The sequence below is a fragment of the Salvelinus fontinalis genome, unplaced genomic scaffold (assembly GCF_029448725.1).
Source record: "Salvelinus fontinalis isolate EN_2023a unplaced genomic scaffold, ASM2944872v1 scaffold_0284, whole genome shotgun sequence".
NCBI lineage: Eukaryota > Metazoa > Chordata > Actinopteri > Salmoniformes > Salmonidae > Salvelinus > Salvelinus fontinalis.
In genome coordinates, this window is record NW_026600493.1 from 1 (window position 1) to 12,500 (window position 12,500).

General features: G+C 46.0%; 2 protein-coding genes across 2 annotated transcripts in view; one reads left to right on the forward strand and one right to left on the reverse strand.

The window, feature by feature from the left end:
- Positions 1 to 23: 23 nt before the first annotated feature.
- On the reverse strand, positions 24 to 7,295 carry LOC129845359 (protein transport protein Sec23A-like). The gene is made up of 7 exons (XM_055913251.1): positions 7,138 to 7,295; positions 5,359 to 5,584; positions 4,883 to 4,940; positions 4,528 to 4,614; positions 3,839 to 4,075; positions 2,910 to 3,137; positions 24 to 720 (listed from the first exon to the last, which is right to left on the reverse strand). The coding sequence occupies exons 2-7, from the start codon at positions 5,577 to 5,579 to the stop codon at positions 529 to 531; spliced, it is 1,023 nt and encodes a 340-aa protein (XP_055769226.1). The 5' UTR covers positions 5,580 to 5,584; positions 7,138 to 7,295; the 3' UTR covers positions 24 to 528.
- A 79-nt stretch (positions 7,296 to 7,374) lies between these two features.
- Positions 7,375 to 12,500, forward strand: part of LOC129845358 (coiled-coil domain-containing protein 85A-like) — a 5,927-nt gene continuing 801 nt past the window's right edge. Inside the window, exons 1-2 of the mRNA XM_055913250.1 lie at positions 7,375 to 8,288; positions 9,687 to 12,500. The exon at positions 9,687 to 12,500 is cut by the window's right edge and continues 801 nt beyond it. Coding sequence (XP_055769225.1) covers positions 8,052 to 8,288; positions 9,687 to 10,889 — 1,440 coding nt within the window. The 5' untranslated portion in view covers positions 7,375 to 8,051 and the 3' untranslated portion in view covers positions 10,890 to 12,500. The remainder of the gene's footprint in view (positions 8,289 to 9,686) is intronic.

Genomic DNA, 12,500 nt, shown 5'->3' on the forward strand with positions numbered 1-12,500 from the left:
GTGCCACTAGCCGCCCCAACACCATTCTTATTGTTTTTGTTGCCGAGCTAAGGAGTGTCGCGCAGCATGGTAAAACTAAATTGCACCAGTGGAGGCTGCAAAGGGGAGGACGGCTCATAATAATGTCTGGAATGGAGAGAAGGCAAACACATGGAAACCATTTGTTGATGTATTTGATACCATTCTACCTATAACGTTCCAGTCATTACCACAAGCCCGTCCTCCCTATAACGTCCTCTAACGTCCTCCCCAATTAAGGTGCCTCCTGTGCATTGCACCACATATTGTGTTCTATCGTGCGTGCAATGATGTCCGAGTAGAAAAATACATTTGTTGTTTTCAGTAACTTCTGTTGTAATATCGCAAACGGACGTGGCATTTCCACCAATTAAGGATTCCAGCTTTAACTCTAAAAACTAGCCCACTAAGGGCGAACAACTACAAAAACAATCACTTTTACAAGATATAACTTTTACAAGATTCTTTTTCACAGTGTCCATGTACAACATGGACAATAAAACATCCATTCTACGCTATCCATTCTGTTATTCTTGGACTGACCTTGGTGGCTTTCTTCAGATGCCGTGCGTTGTCCTTAGTGATGTCATGCCAGGAGCGGATGGGGGTCTTGAGTTCGTCTCCCACCACCATACCGGGGCCCTGGGTGGGGGGTCCGCCCATGAACATCATCACACGGGCCCCTGTGTTGGGAAACGTACCCTGGGGGTGGAAAGATGGTGGCTTTGGTCAGTATGATCAAGATTGATTTAGTTATTTGATTACCGTAATTGCTGGACTTGTAAGCGCACCTGAATATAAGCCGTACCCACTGAATTTTTTACAAATATGTATTTTGTACATAAATAAACCGCACATGTCTATAAGCCGCAAGCGCCTACCGGTACATTGAAACAAATTAACTTTACACAGCCTTTAAACGAAACACGGCTTGTAACAAAAATAAATAGGCTTTTAAACGAAACACGGCTTGTAACAAAAATAAATAGGCTTTAACGAAACGCGGCTTGTAACAAAAATAAAAAATAAATAGCAGTAAACAGTAGCCTACCAAAAAAGTCAAACTTCATTGCGGTGGCGATTGTTATGGCTTTCAGTCGGATCTGCACAGTTCCAACGTCTTATCATCGACTCATTAAGGCTCCCGTGCAGCAGCTCTATTTCCTTTTCCAACAGCCAGATCGATCGCCTTCAACTTGAAAGCTGCATCATATGCATTTCTCCGTGTCTTTGCCATGATGAGGGTGACAAAATGACCACCGTAATCAGAATGATGGCAAGTTTGAGCGCGCTCGATTTACCTCACATTATGTGACGGTGCTCAGTTTTTTGGCGGCATGAATCTTGTGAAAAAAAAACAAAACATAAATTAGCCGCATCATTGTATAAACCGCGAGGTTCATAGCGTGGGAAAAAAGTTGCGGCTTATAGTCCGGAAATTACGGTAATTCAACCATAAATATGGTATTTCTGACTGAGATGTGACTGCCAACACAGAAGCTGCCATTAGGTTATTGTAGTCTGATTGAACTGTAGTCTGATTGAACTGTAGTCTGATTGAACTGTAGTCTGATTGAACTGTAGTCTGATTGAACTGTAGTCTGATTGAACTGTAGTATGATTGAACTGTAGTCTGATTGAACTGTAGTCTGATTGAACTGTAGTATGATTGAACTGTAGTATGATTGAACTGTAGTATGATTGAACTGTAGTATGATTGAACTGTAGTATGATTGAACTGTAGTATGATTGAACTGTAGTATGATTGAACTGTAGTATGATTGAACTGAATGTATTGAGGATTTTCAGGTGAACAATAACGACAGCAATCGTTGATAACAGCAATCTAAATCACGTGGGTTTTATAAGTTGGAACAGGGAGACACCACCAGAACAGAAGCAGAGAACATGTCTGTCTTTCTGTAGCCCCTACTTTCTAATCTCACAGCACCAATGTTCTGTAAACACCCGCCGAGAGGCTTGTGGGAAGTCACAACATCAGCCGCCACAGAATCACAGTGTCACAGAATACATTAACAATCAGTGTCCTGTGTCCTTGTACCTCCAGTCTGGCATCACCATCAACAGATGTGACAACAATCCAGAATATTCACTATCATTTCTAGTGACCACCAACCCGTCCCAAACAGAACACTGGATGTACTGTATATTACATGAAGGGAAAACATACGCTAAGCATCGAGTTAATTACTCTTCACTAAATCATTTCCCCATTACAGTGACATCCCAAGTGATTCGACTGTGAAATTGTATGCATATGCTCCATCAGTCACGGTAGGGAGTCCCTGAACTACCGATATCCCTTCAAGAAACTCATTCCTATTAAGTTACCATACAGACCGGTTTCCCGAAAGCACCTTAAGGGGAAGTTCATGGTTAGAACCGTCAGAATGGATGAAGTCAGACTGTTTTTCTCTAATCTTTCCATTATCAGTAGACATCAGCACCAGAGGACAGGACGGCAGGCAACATAGCTGTTCTAACACCTACAGCATGTTAGTTGTGTTACCAGAGAGAGGAAGAGAGGATAGTGGACAGACAGAGACAGCAATAAGGCAAAAAGAAAGAAGCTGACCTTTGACCTAAGAAAGTACGAGTGGTACTATTGGCAGACCTAACTGAAGAGATAATGCCAGTGTGTGTGTGTGAGAGAGAGGAAGTGTGTGAAAGGTTAGTTGAAACCTGTGACATGTCAGAGAGGGTAAGGTTCAGTTGAGTGTTGAAGGTCATTTGTCTACGTTGACCTCATAGAACCAGGCTATTTGTACACCGCACAAAATGTGTACATAGGACTGTGTGTTTGTGTAAGTGTGTGTGTGTGTTTGTGTAAGTGTGTGTGTGTGTATGCACGCTTATGTAACTGTCATTACCTCCAGCAGGCCCACGGCGATGGACAGTGCTATTCCAGTAGAGCGCAGTGGTCTCTTCCCCTGTGGTACAGGCCAGGGATCTCTCTGCAGCTCGCCCAACAGGTCTGTCAGGTTCATGTCTACCTTATGGACCGGCTGCAGGAACCTACAGGTGACGGCTGGATCCTGAGGGGGCACGGGACGACCCTGAGGCCCAGATGCCGTCGGGTTCGTCAGGCCTAGCATCTCCTGAAAGAGAGAATGAGAGCTATGAGTTCTCATGGACTTTCAACGATGGTATTGTGGAATATTGCATGGCAGAGTTTTTCTTGTCCTGGCCAGTCTCTTGACTGTATTCTATATAGGCCTAACGGTCTGACTGTACACAATATCATATACAACACAGTATTTATACAACACTGTATTTCAAAGTACCTCTGACAATGTTTTTGAATATTACATGACAGACTAAAGGAGTTTTCCCTGTCGGCTGTATTCTGTATAGGCCTACCACTCTGTTTCTGGGTGTTAGGAACCTAGGGCTTTTCTTCTGTATGGAACACTACCCCTGTAGTGGCATAGACACATTCTATGTCATTCAGTGACACCTGGCTGTCTTTGACCTGTATCCTGTCCCCATTCTACTGTTTTATTGTCATTTAATTTCCAATTGATACAAGGGCACCTAGACATGATCATATGACAAACGACCACAACAAAGATCCTATTCTATTTCTATGGACAAAGCAGACTGTGACCTAGATCAGGGGTCTCAAACATACGGCCCTCGGGCCAAATGCGTTCTGTGAAAGAATTAATGCGGCCCGCGGTTGTCGTCATAAATATAGCCTACAGTCATCTTAGTACAACTAATCCAGACCTTTTCCCAAAACGAATGAATGCATTTTCAAGACTACTTGCCTTCCCGTATGTAACAGTTACTGACTGACCTGGATTTGTTTGGAGGAAAGCTCCTTGGTTCCCCTGAACACGTAGCTCTTTGCAATGCCCTCGCAGCTCAGCTCGTGGACCTGCACCATGCGTCCGAAGGTGATGAGGCCTACCAGGGCGTTGGGGGGCAGCAGGGACAGGGACATCTGCAGGGACTCCTTCAGGGCCTGCAGGTCCTCCTCCTCCAGACACGTGTCCACCACGTACAGGAAGATGAGCGGGGTCGGGGGGCCGCGCTACATTGGTGGCAGAGACGGGATTGGAGAGGTTATTTTACAGAAACAAAGTGCTTAGTCTTTAGTTTTGAGTTGACATGGTTTTTCTATGTTGCAGTGTTTTGAGTTCTTCCATGTTGGGATGGTGTCACATGACATGTGATACACTTTGTGGTCAAGTGACTTTTGTAACCCGATGTCACTTTGTAAATTGACAACGACCATTACAATAAACAGCAAAGACTGTCTAAAGAAATGATGAACTTAAAAGTGATGGTAATGTCATGTGGCGTGTACATTTTCCAGTACATTCTTTGTGGCTGGTAACTCAACTTGAGGATTAAAGAAACATTCATATTTGATGAAGCAATTTTGTGGGTTGAGACGTACAACTACAAAGCCAGGCGCGTGTACAAAACATAGTGTCTATGTGCAACGTTCAGAGATCTCTATGTAGAACTTAACGCGTTTACCTGCACTATGTACTCAATGGTTGAGAACTGTGGCATGAGCTCAGCCGGCTGGTTTACGTCCGATATGCCGGCGTATGACGGGGGGAACTGTGAAGGAGAGAACGAGAAGAGAAAAGTGGTTAGCTAGCAGCTTCACCTGCTAATGGAATGTAGATGGGCCACTTTAAAGATATTCCTATTACCACCAGCTGTGTTCCTTTGTGGAATATGACTAGTATAAACACAGGAATGTAGGTAGGCCGCCTACAGATATGGCTCTTATTATAGGTCTAAATGGTACATTATGCACCCGGTACTCTATGGTGGAATGGTGTTTGGTCCTACAGCTCAGGTTAGTCCATTGTGGTGTACTCACTGGGTTTCTTTGGAAGCAGAAGTTGCACGCCCATATTTTGGCTCTGTAGTCAACTTGGCTACAAAAGGGGGGAAAAGACAGAGCTACTTGGATACAGTGTACAGCAGCAGTCAAACAGACCTGTCACCTAGCCTGAGGCTGTTAGCGCTTCTAGAGCGGATGTACATTGGATTGTTAAGGTGTGGATAGGGTTGATCCACCACACCTGTCCCTGAGTGATTAGGCTACACCTAAGCGTTCCTAAAGATATTCAATACTTAGTTGGTGATCCCTTTCTTCTCCTACTCTTCCCTTCACCCGAGACGTAAGTTCTCAGAAGAATAAAATGCTTAGATGAAAACAAAGAGACGCCATGTAAGACGTTGGACATAGCTTAGCTTTCAGCTAAGTGCTTGTAAAAACGTCAACAAGTAACCATTAAAAACACTCACTCAGCCTAAAACAACAACATTCCCCGCCACTACTCAAATACTCACCATAGCGGGTTTAGTACGGCCTTGCAGTTGGCCCTGCTACAGAGGACCGGTTCGTACTGCACCGGTGGCAGGTCTGGCCTCTCCTTGAGTGGGGTGAAGAGGCAGGAGACAGGCACTACCAGCCGGGTAGCTTCCAGCCTGCTCGAGGGCCACAGGTTCCAGCTAAAACGCACGCCGTCCCGATCCTCATTCTGTTGGATAAACTCCTGGTATGTCGCCATGGCAACTTCAATGGGATAGAAAGTGAAGAGATTCTTAATAAACTCGTCTGGTTAAATAAAGGTTAAATAAATAAATAAATAAATACGGAGAGAAGGTAGTCCGATAGCTAAACTAGCTCTAGCTAAGGGCAGGTAGTCTGTCTTAGCTTCTCCGAGAGCTGTTTGAGTCTGGAGTTCGGTGTGAGCTACTCTCACTTTTCACTCTTTCCATGGCTTTGTTCCAAATTCATAGGCGGAGGCCTATGTGGAATATGGATGACGATGATGTTCGTCATCAAAACCTGTTTGGCATGTTTTGATACTTAAAGAGTCTCGGGGCTAATTTGGAATCCTACGTAAATGTTGGTCACAACTATTTCAGCTACGTAACATTTCAGGGACGAGTGAGACTTGGGCTTACGTGCCTCGGTAGGTATGAACGGCAGTAAACAGATGTCTTAGATTTCTATAGCTTTGGAACTCCAGACACATGCTGCGTTTTGCACAATCATGTGACATGTACATTTTATATCTGATCTTATCTAGAAATGAGAAATACACAAAAAAGTTAATAAAATTGTCTGATGATGGCATTGGAACATCTCACATAAAAAGAAAAGGGGACATTTTGAGTTCAATGGAAAAGCATTAAAGCTGCAATTTGGTAAAAATACAGGCATGTCACATGATTGCACAAAACACAGGGCCCTAGATATGGAATGTTATGGAACGTTTCCTTGTAATGTAATGCATGTAATTCCATGTAATGTTATGGAACAGACCACCCCCACTTGATGGTCTTCTGACACACTTATCAAGACAGAACTGTCTGTTCCAAACCATAGTTCACTTCAGCTATCTAATTCAGATATGAACAAAAATGACCGCCAACACGCACCTCTCCACTCTCTCATTCAGGGGAACCCTCTGCAATCAAACAACTCTACCAGGTGATTGACAGCTGGCCTACAGAACCCTTAACTCGAAGTAGCATCGATCCATTGATTACATAACTGAGTGCTTACATGGACAGACTAAAAACGGTCTCTTCTAGCTATGCTATATACTGGCATATCTTAGCTATTACTGGCCATTACTAGGAACCAAATGATGATCATCTTGGCAACATTTACCTACAAGCATGTTGTAGCAGTTAAATGGTTAGACAGGTATCACAAATCACATTTTAACATCTCGTCCCTGGTAGAGATGCCTTCCCGAAAGGAGGCGGATGCTAGTAGCAGCAACAAGCTAGTTAGCGACAGGTTCTAGTTACCGTTGGCTAGAAACATTGAAATCTTAGGTAACGTTAGCTAACTTCAGTTAGCATTTTATCAAATTCCGGGAGTGTTCCTAAAGTCAAACTGCCATCGACATATCATGCATGATAACTTGATATAAAACACGATCATACAAGTTAAATTAACGATACAGATGTTAACTAGGCTAGCCTTGCTAACGGACTAACCCAGTTTTTAGTCGGCTTTTTTCCTGGACGAATCAAGGAAACGCAAACAGAATGGCCTAGCTAGACACTTTTCATCAAATTGATGCAGGCAGATCAGACGGAGAACCATACCTTTTATACAGATCCGGTTGGAAATCCAGACGAAGGTAAATAAATATTAGACTGTAATAAATCGGATCAGCATTTAGGTGATAAATACCGATGCGCAAACAGAATGAGAGAGCGAAGAATCTGTGGGGACAACTCCCGGCCGGTGTCCCTCTACTTCAGTAGAATGACGTGTTACTACATATTCTGGCCCTCGTGTCCATGACGTAGGATACAAGCACGCACACGAGGATCATGGGAAATGAAGTCCTGAATTTATTGTAGGCCTATAACAAAGATGACGAAATGCTGTAGCCCATGGCGTTTGATCTGTAGATGGCGCTGGGTACCAAAGCATACCCATCACACCCGCATCATTTGATGGAGACACTTGGATGGAGAGAGAGAGAGAGAGAGAGAGAGGAGGTTCTGCTAGTCACTGCAGTCACGCTCTCTCCCTCTATTCACGCGCAGTGCACTTGCCTGGCGATGCTACAGCGGTTCCTCCTCCCTTATGTATTGGACTGTACAGCTACAAGAGGCGGGAGATGCGCATCAGCAACCCGCTACCCGCCGAAGCTCTCTCCACTTCAGGACGGAAGAGACTAAATGTAGATGCATTCAGGTGCAAACTTGCATGAACTAAAAAATAGTCCATGTCGGGGTTTCGGGATGTGAGATAGCTGCACGTAGCCTTTTCTAGGGCTATATTTCACTGTTGGACGAGGGAGTCGGCGGCGTCCTCAGCTGTTGCATTTGGGGGCTGAAGTGTTCGGAGCACAGAGAGAGGTCAGGCAACTATGCGATTTGATTTCGAACGGTAATTCCGGATCAGTTTGACTTGTGCGGCTGATGCGAGCGGAGGTTGACACTCAGTGCCCTCTGAGTTGTATTTCAAGCCTGTTGTCGCCGGTATTACCGACAACGGAACCGTAGGGATGGAAAAAGCTAGTCAGCCACAGCTTTCGCTGTCCATAACAAAGAGTGAAAGTCCAGCGGAGGACATCTCAAATATACAGGACGAGGACCTTCTCAAGTGGACCAAAGAGGATTTGGTGCGGCGGCTCCGGCGGTCTGAAGCCGATAAAATGAGCGTGATACTGGACCACAGCAATCTGATCCGCGAGGTCAATCGCAGCCTCCAGCTGCACTTGAACGAGATAAGAGGGCTGAAGGTGAGGAATGGGCGCGCACGGCCTTTCTAAAAAGATGAGATCATAGTTAACGTCGGGGAGGAGGAACTGGCGCACCTGGGCGCGCACAGCATGAGAGAGTGTTCCGGGGTTGAGTTTGCGCGTTCTTTAAAGGGCGCCGCTGTCCACATGATGAAATGGAGGCAGGATGTATATAAGTTCATTTCATTTTACAAGATCTCTCTCCCTCTCCCTGTGCATGTATCTGTGAGCGTGCATGTGCCTACTTGTGTGTGTGTGCATCCATCATCTTCCATCAGACAGCATAGTGAGAGGGCATCTGGGCTAAATGTCAAGCATCATCATTCTTCTCTCTTTCTCGCTCACTCACCTGTTGTCTTTAGTCTTCATCTCCTTTGCAAAAGCTTTGGTGTGTAGGCCTGTGGCTCAACCTTGGTGCTTGCGCTTGGAATATCATCAACAAACTCTACTAGGCTACAGGAGTAAACCTAGTTGTTTGTATTTTACCTTTATTTTACTAGGCAAGTCAGTTAAGAACAAATTCTTATTTTCAATGACGGCGTAGGAACAGTGGGTTTACTGCCTTGTTCCGGGGCAGAACGACAGATATGTACCTTGTCAGCTCGGGGATTTGATCTTGCAACCTTTCGATTACTAGTCCAACACTAACCACTAGGCTACGCTGCCGCCCCTATTGAACCCAGAATACTCATTAAACTCCTCAAATATATGACTTCTCTCTCCCAAATCTTATTTGGTGCAGTGTAACTAGCAATAATAATCCTGGCATAATCTTATTATTTCTCCAAGCTACATAGACTTGATTTAACATCCTCCTCCAATACTCAGAGCTTCATTAAAACGAGATAGGAGCGACTGAGATGAAGCACGTGGGGATGGAGGAAGGATCCTTGGCTGCTTCAGAGAGCAGACCCAAAAGCCCAGCCCGAAGCACCATGGTACCTAATTAAAGTACACGTGCTGGAGGGTCTGAGGAGTATGCTATTATGGATAATTAGGGGAGGTGGAGAACTTTGGACAAAGATGCCATCATGTTGCAAATGAGAGAGAGAGAGGTATGTTCTGGCCTGGTGCTTTGCTTGCCCTCCCTCCCTGGCTCCCTCTCTCAGCTCACTCACGGACTATTTGCCCTCTACCACTCTTAAATCCAACATTTTCACATCCATATTTATGTAATGCAGAGGTTTATGAGCAGCTGGATTTCATTTCTATTTGACTCTGTCTTTGATTGACATGATATTAAAGCGAGGTTCCCTCGGATAAGAGATTTCTACCTCAGTAGGACCTAGATAAGAGTGAATGAATAAAATAGCACTAAGGAACACTTCTCACCTCTCTTTCTCCACTCCTCCCCTCTCCTCTCATCCCCTCTCCTCTCATCCCCTCTCCTCTCCTCAGGACATCAACCAGAAACTACAGGAGGACAACCGGGAGCTGAGGGACCTGTGTTGCTTCCTGGATGACGACCGTCAGAAGGGCAAGCGGGTGTCCAGGGAGTGGCAGCGACTGGGGCGCTACAGTGCCTCCATCATGAGGAAAGAGGTGACGTTATACCTTCAGAAGCTCAAGGAGCTGGAAGTGCGGCAGGACGAGGTGGTCCGGGAGAACCTGGATCTCAAAGAACTCTGTTTGTTACTCGACGAGGAGAAAGGAGGAGGTGGTGGAGGGGTGGGGGTTGGTGGAGGAGGAGGAGGGGGGGGAGGTTGTGTGGTGGGGGTGGCAGGAGGGTGTAGGAATTCTATCGATAGCCAGAGTAGTTTGTTGCTGGTCCCTGGGACAGGGTTGTTGATGAGGGACGTGGGGGATGGGAGTAGTACGTCTAGCGCGGGGAGTGCCGACAGCTCCGATCACCCCCACCACAAGCTGCTCCACCTGGCTACACACGCCGGTAGCCTCGGGGGCGGTGGAACTGGGAGCCCGGAGCATCTCCAAAAGCCCCGAGCTGGCAGTGTGAGTGGAGAACGTGAGATCCCCTCCAGCCCTGAACCTCCTCACCCACAGGGCAGGCACCGTAGCACCAGCCTGGAGTATCCGTACGCCATGCCCCAGATCTGCCGGCCCCGCTGCGGCTCCATCTCTGTGCCCGACCACACCCATAGCGGCCGCTCCATGCGGGGGCTCAGCCCCGAGAAGTACGGCCGCAACGTGGGCCGCCGGAGCCCCGAGTCCCAGCACCCATCCACCAAGCACCACCACCTCCACGGCTCCGACCTGCTTCTCTCCCAGAAACAGCAGCACCTCCTGGGGTCGGGTCAGGGCGGCAGCGCCGGGGAGCTCTACCAGAGGCACCACAGGGGGAGCATCGGGGGTGGTAGCTGCTGTGGAAGCCCCGAGCCCAGACAGGCACATCTAGGGTTGGGGACGCCAGAGCACCAGCACCATGAGAAGGGCTGTGTGATGTCGGCCGGGGGAAGTCCAGAGACTCACAGGCACCAGTATAGTGGGAGTCCAGACCACATGAAGTTCGGCAGCCCTGGGAGAGAGGTACAGAAGAGACCGGCCACCGCTGAAGAGCTGTCACCGCATCACAGGAGCATGTACAACGGCATGAACGGTAGGTGTTATAAGACTGGTATAAGACTGTTACAAGGACTGTTATAAGGCTAGTATAAGAATACAGGGGTTAATTGAGATTTCAAAGAAGTACTCATTCACAAACAAACAGTATGCACGCACACAGACAGACAGACAGACAGACAGACAGACAGGCAGGCAGGCAGGCAGGCAGGCAGGCAGGCAGGCAGGCAGGCAGGCAGACAGACAGACAGACAGACAGACAGACAGACAGACAGACAGACTACAGTCACCCCAACCACATATACCAGGGAAGTACTGTAATCTGAAATTCAGGAAGTAAACTGAAATTCCAAATAAATAATTGAATAAAGGGCATTTATTTTCAATGACTTTTTCAATAAATGAAAAACTAGAAAGATATATATTTCAAAGGGTTTTACATTTCTGAATGTTAGATTGAAATCACTTCCTGAATTGACTGGCTTCAATTTAAGTGGACCCCAACCCTGACACATACAGACCCTTATACATTGACTGTACAAAACATTAAGAACACCTGCTCTTTCCATTACATACCAGGTGAATCCAGTTGAATGATGTGATCCCTTATTGATGTCACTTGTTAAATCCACTTCAATCAGTGTAGATGGAGAGGAGACAGGTTAAAGAAGTATTTTTAAACCTTGAGACAATTGAGACATGGATTGTGTCCTGTATGTGTGCCATTCAGAGGATGAATGGGAAACATCAAATATTTAAATGCATTTAAACAGGGTATGGTAATAGATGCCAGACACACCGGTTTGTGTCAAGAACCGCAACGCTGCTAGGTTTTTCACTCTCAACAGTTTCCCGTGTGTATCAAGAAGGGTCCACCACCCAAAGGACATCCAGCCAACTTGACACAACTGTGGGAAGCATTGGAGTCCACATGGGTCAGCATCCTAATGGAACGCTTTCAATACCTTGTAGAGTCCATGGCCTGACAAATTGAGGCTGACAAATTCTGATTGCAAAGGGGGGGATGCAACACAATATTAGGAAGGTGTTTCTAATGTTTATTATACTCAGTGTACATTTCACATTTCTTCTCCATTTTTCATTAGCTACGTGGTTTATAAAAGTCCCACGAAAAAAAGTTTGCTCAGAGAAATAGAGACAGAGAACAAGAAAGAGATTGAGAGATGTAGTGAACTGATGTAATTACATGAGAAAAACTGACAAGAACTCCCCGTTGCTGTGATTAGAATCCATTAGATGTGTAGAACCATATCTCTGGAGGTATTGGATGGGAATTGAAGGGTGCTGGGAATAGAGGCTTGATATGAATGAGGTTGAATGAAGCTTGGATGTTTCTAGTGGAATCCAAGGCATCTCCAAATCAACTGCACTTAAAGGCACACTGAGGTGTAGGCTATAGTGTAGTAAGACCTTCTCGTAATAAGTCATTCCCCTTAACTTCCCCTCCCACCTCCACTTCAACTGTTTCACTAACATACTTCCTCGTTCTGCCAAATCTGCGGTGGTTTCCACCCATCTCATTGGGAGCTCCGCAGGTCTTAGGGTGCCAGGGAGAGAATATCAAAGTACCCCCTTGGCTGGTGTTTAAATAACCCCCCGGTGGCTGATGAGGATTTCTCTAGCTGAGGTAAATGTGCTGAGTGGCTCTGCTTGGCAGAGAGAGGAAGGTAGGGA

Coding starts and splice junctions, on each gene's coding strand:
- LOC129845359 (XM_055913251.1), bottom strand. CDS start 5,579: ATGGCGACATACCAGGAGTTTATCCAACAGAATGAGGATCGGGACGGC. Junction 3,138..3,838: donor TTTCCTCCAAACAAATCCAG/GTCAGTCAGTAA, acceptor TCTCTCTTTCAG/GAGATGCTAGGCCTGACGAA. Junction 721..2,909: donor TCGCCGTGGGCCTGCTGGAG/GTAATGACAGTT, acceptor TTCCACCCCCAG/GGTACGTTTCCCAACACAGG.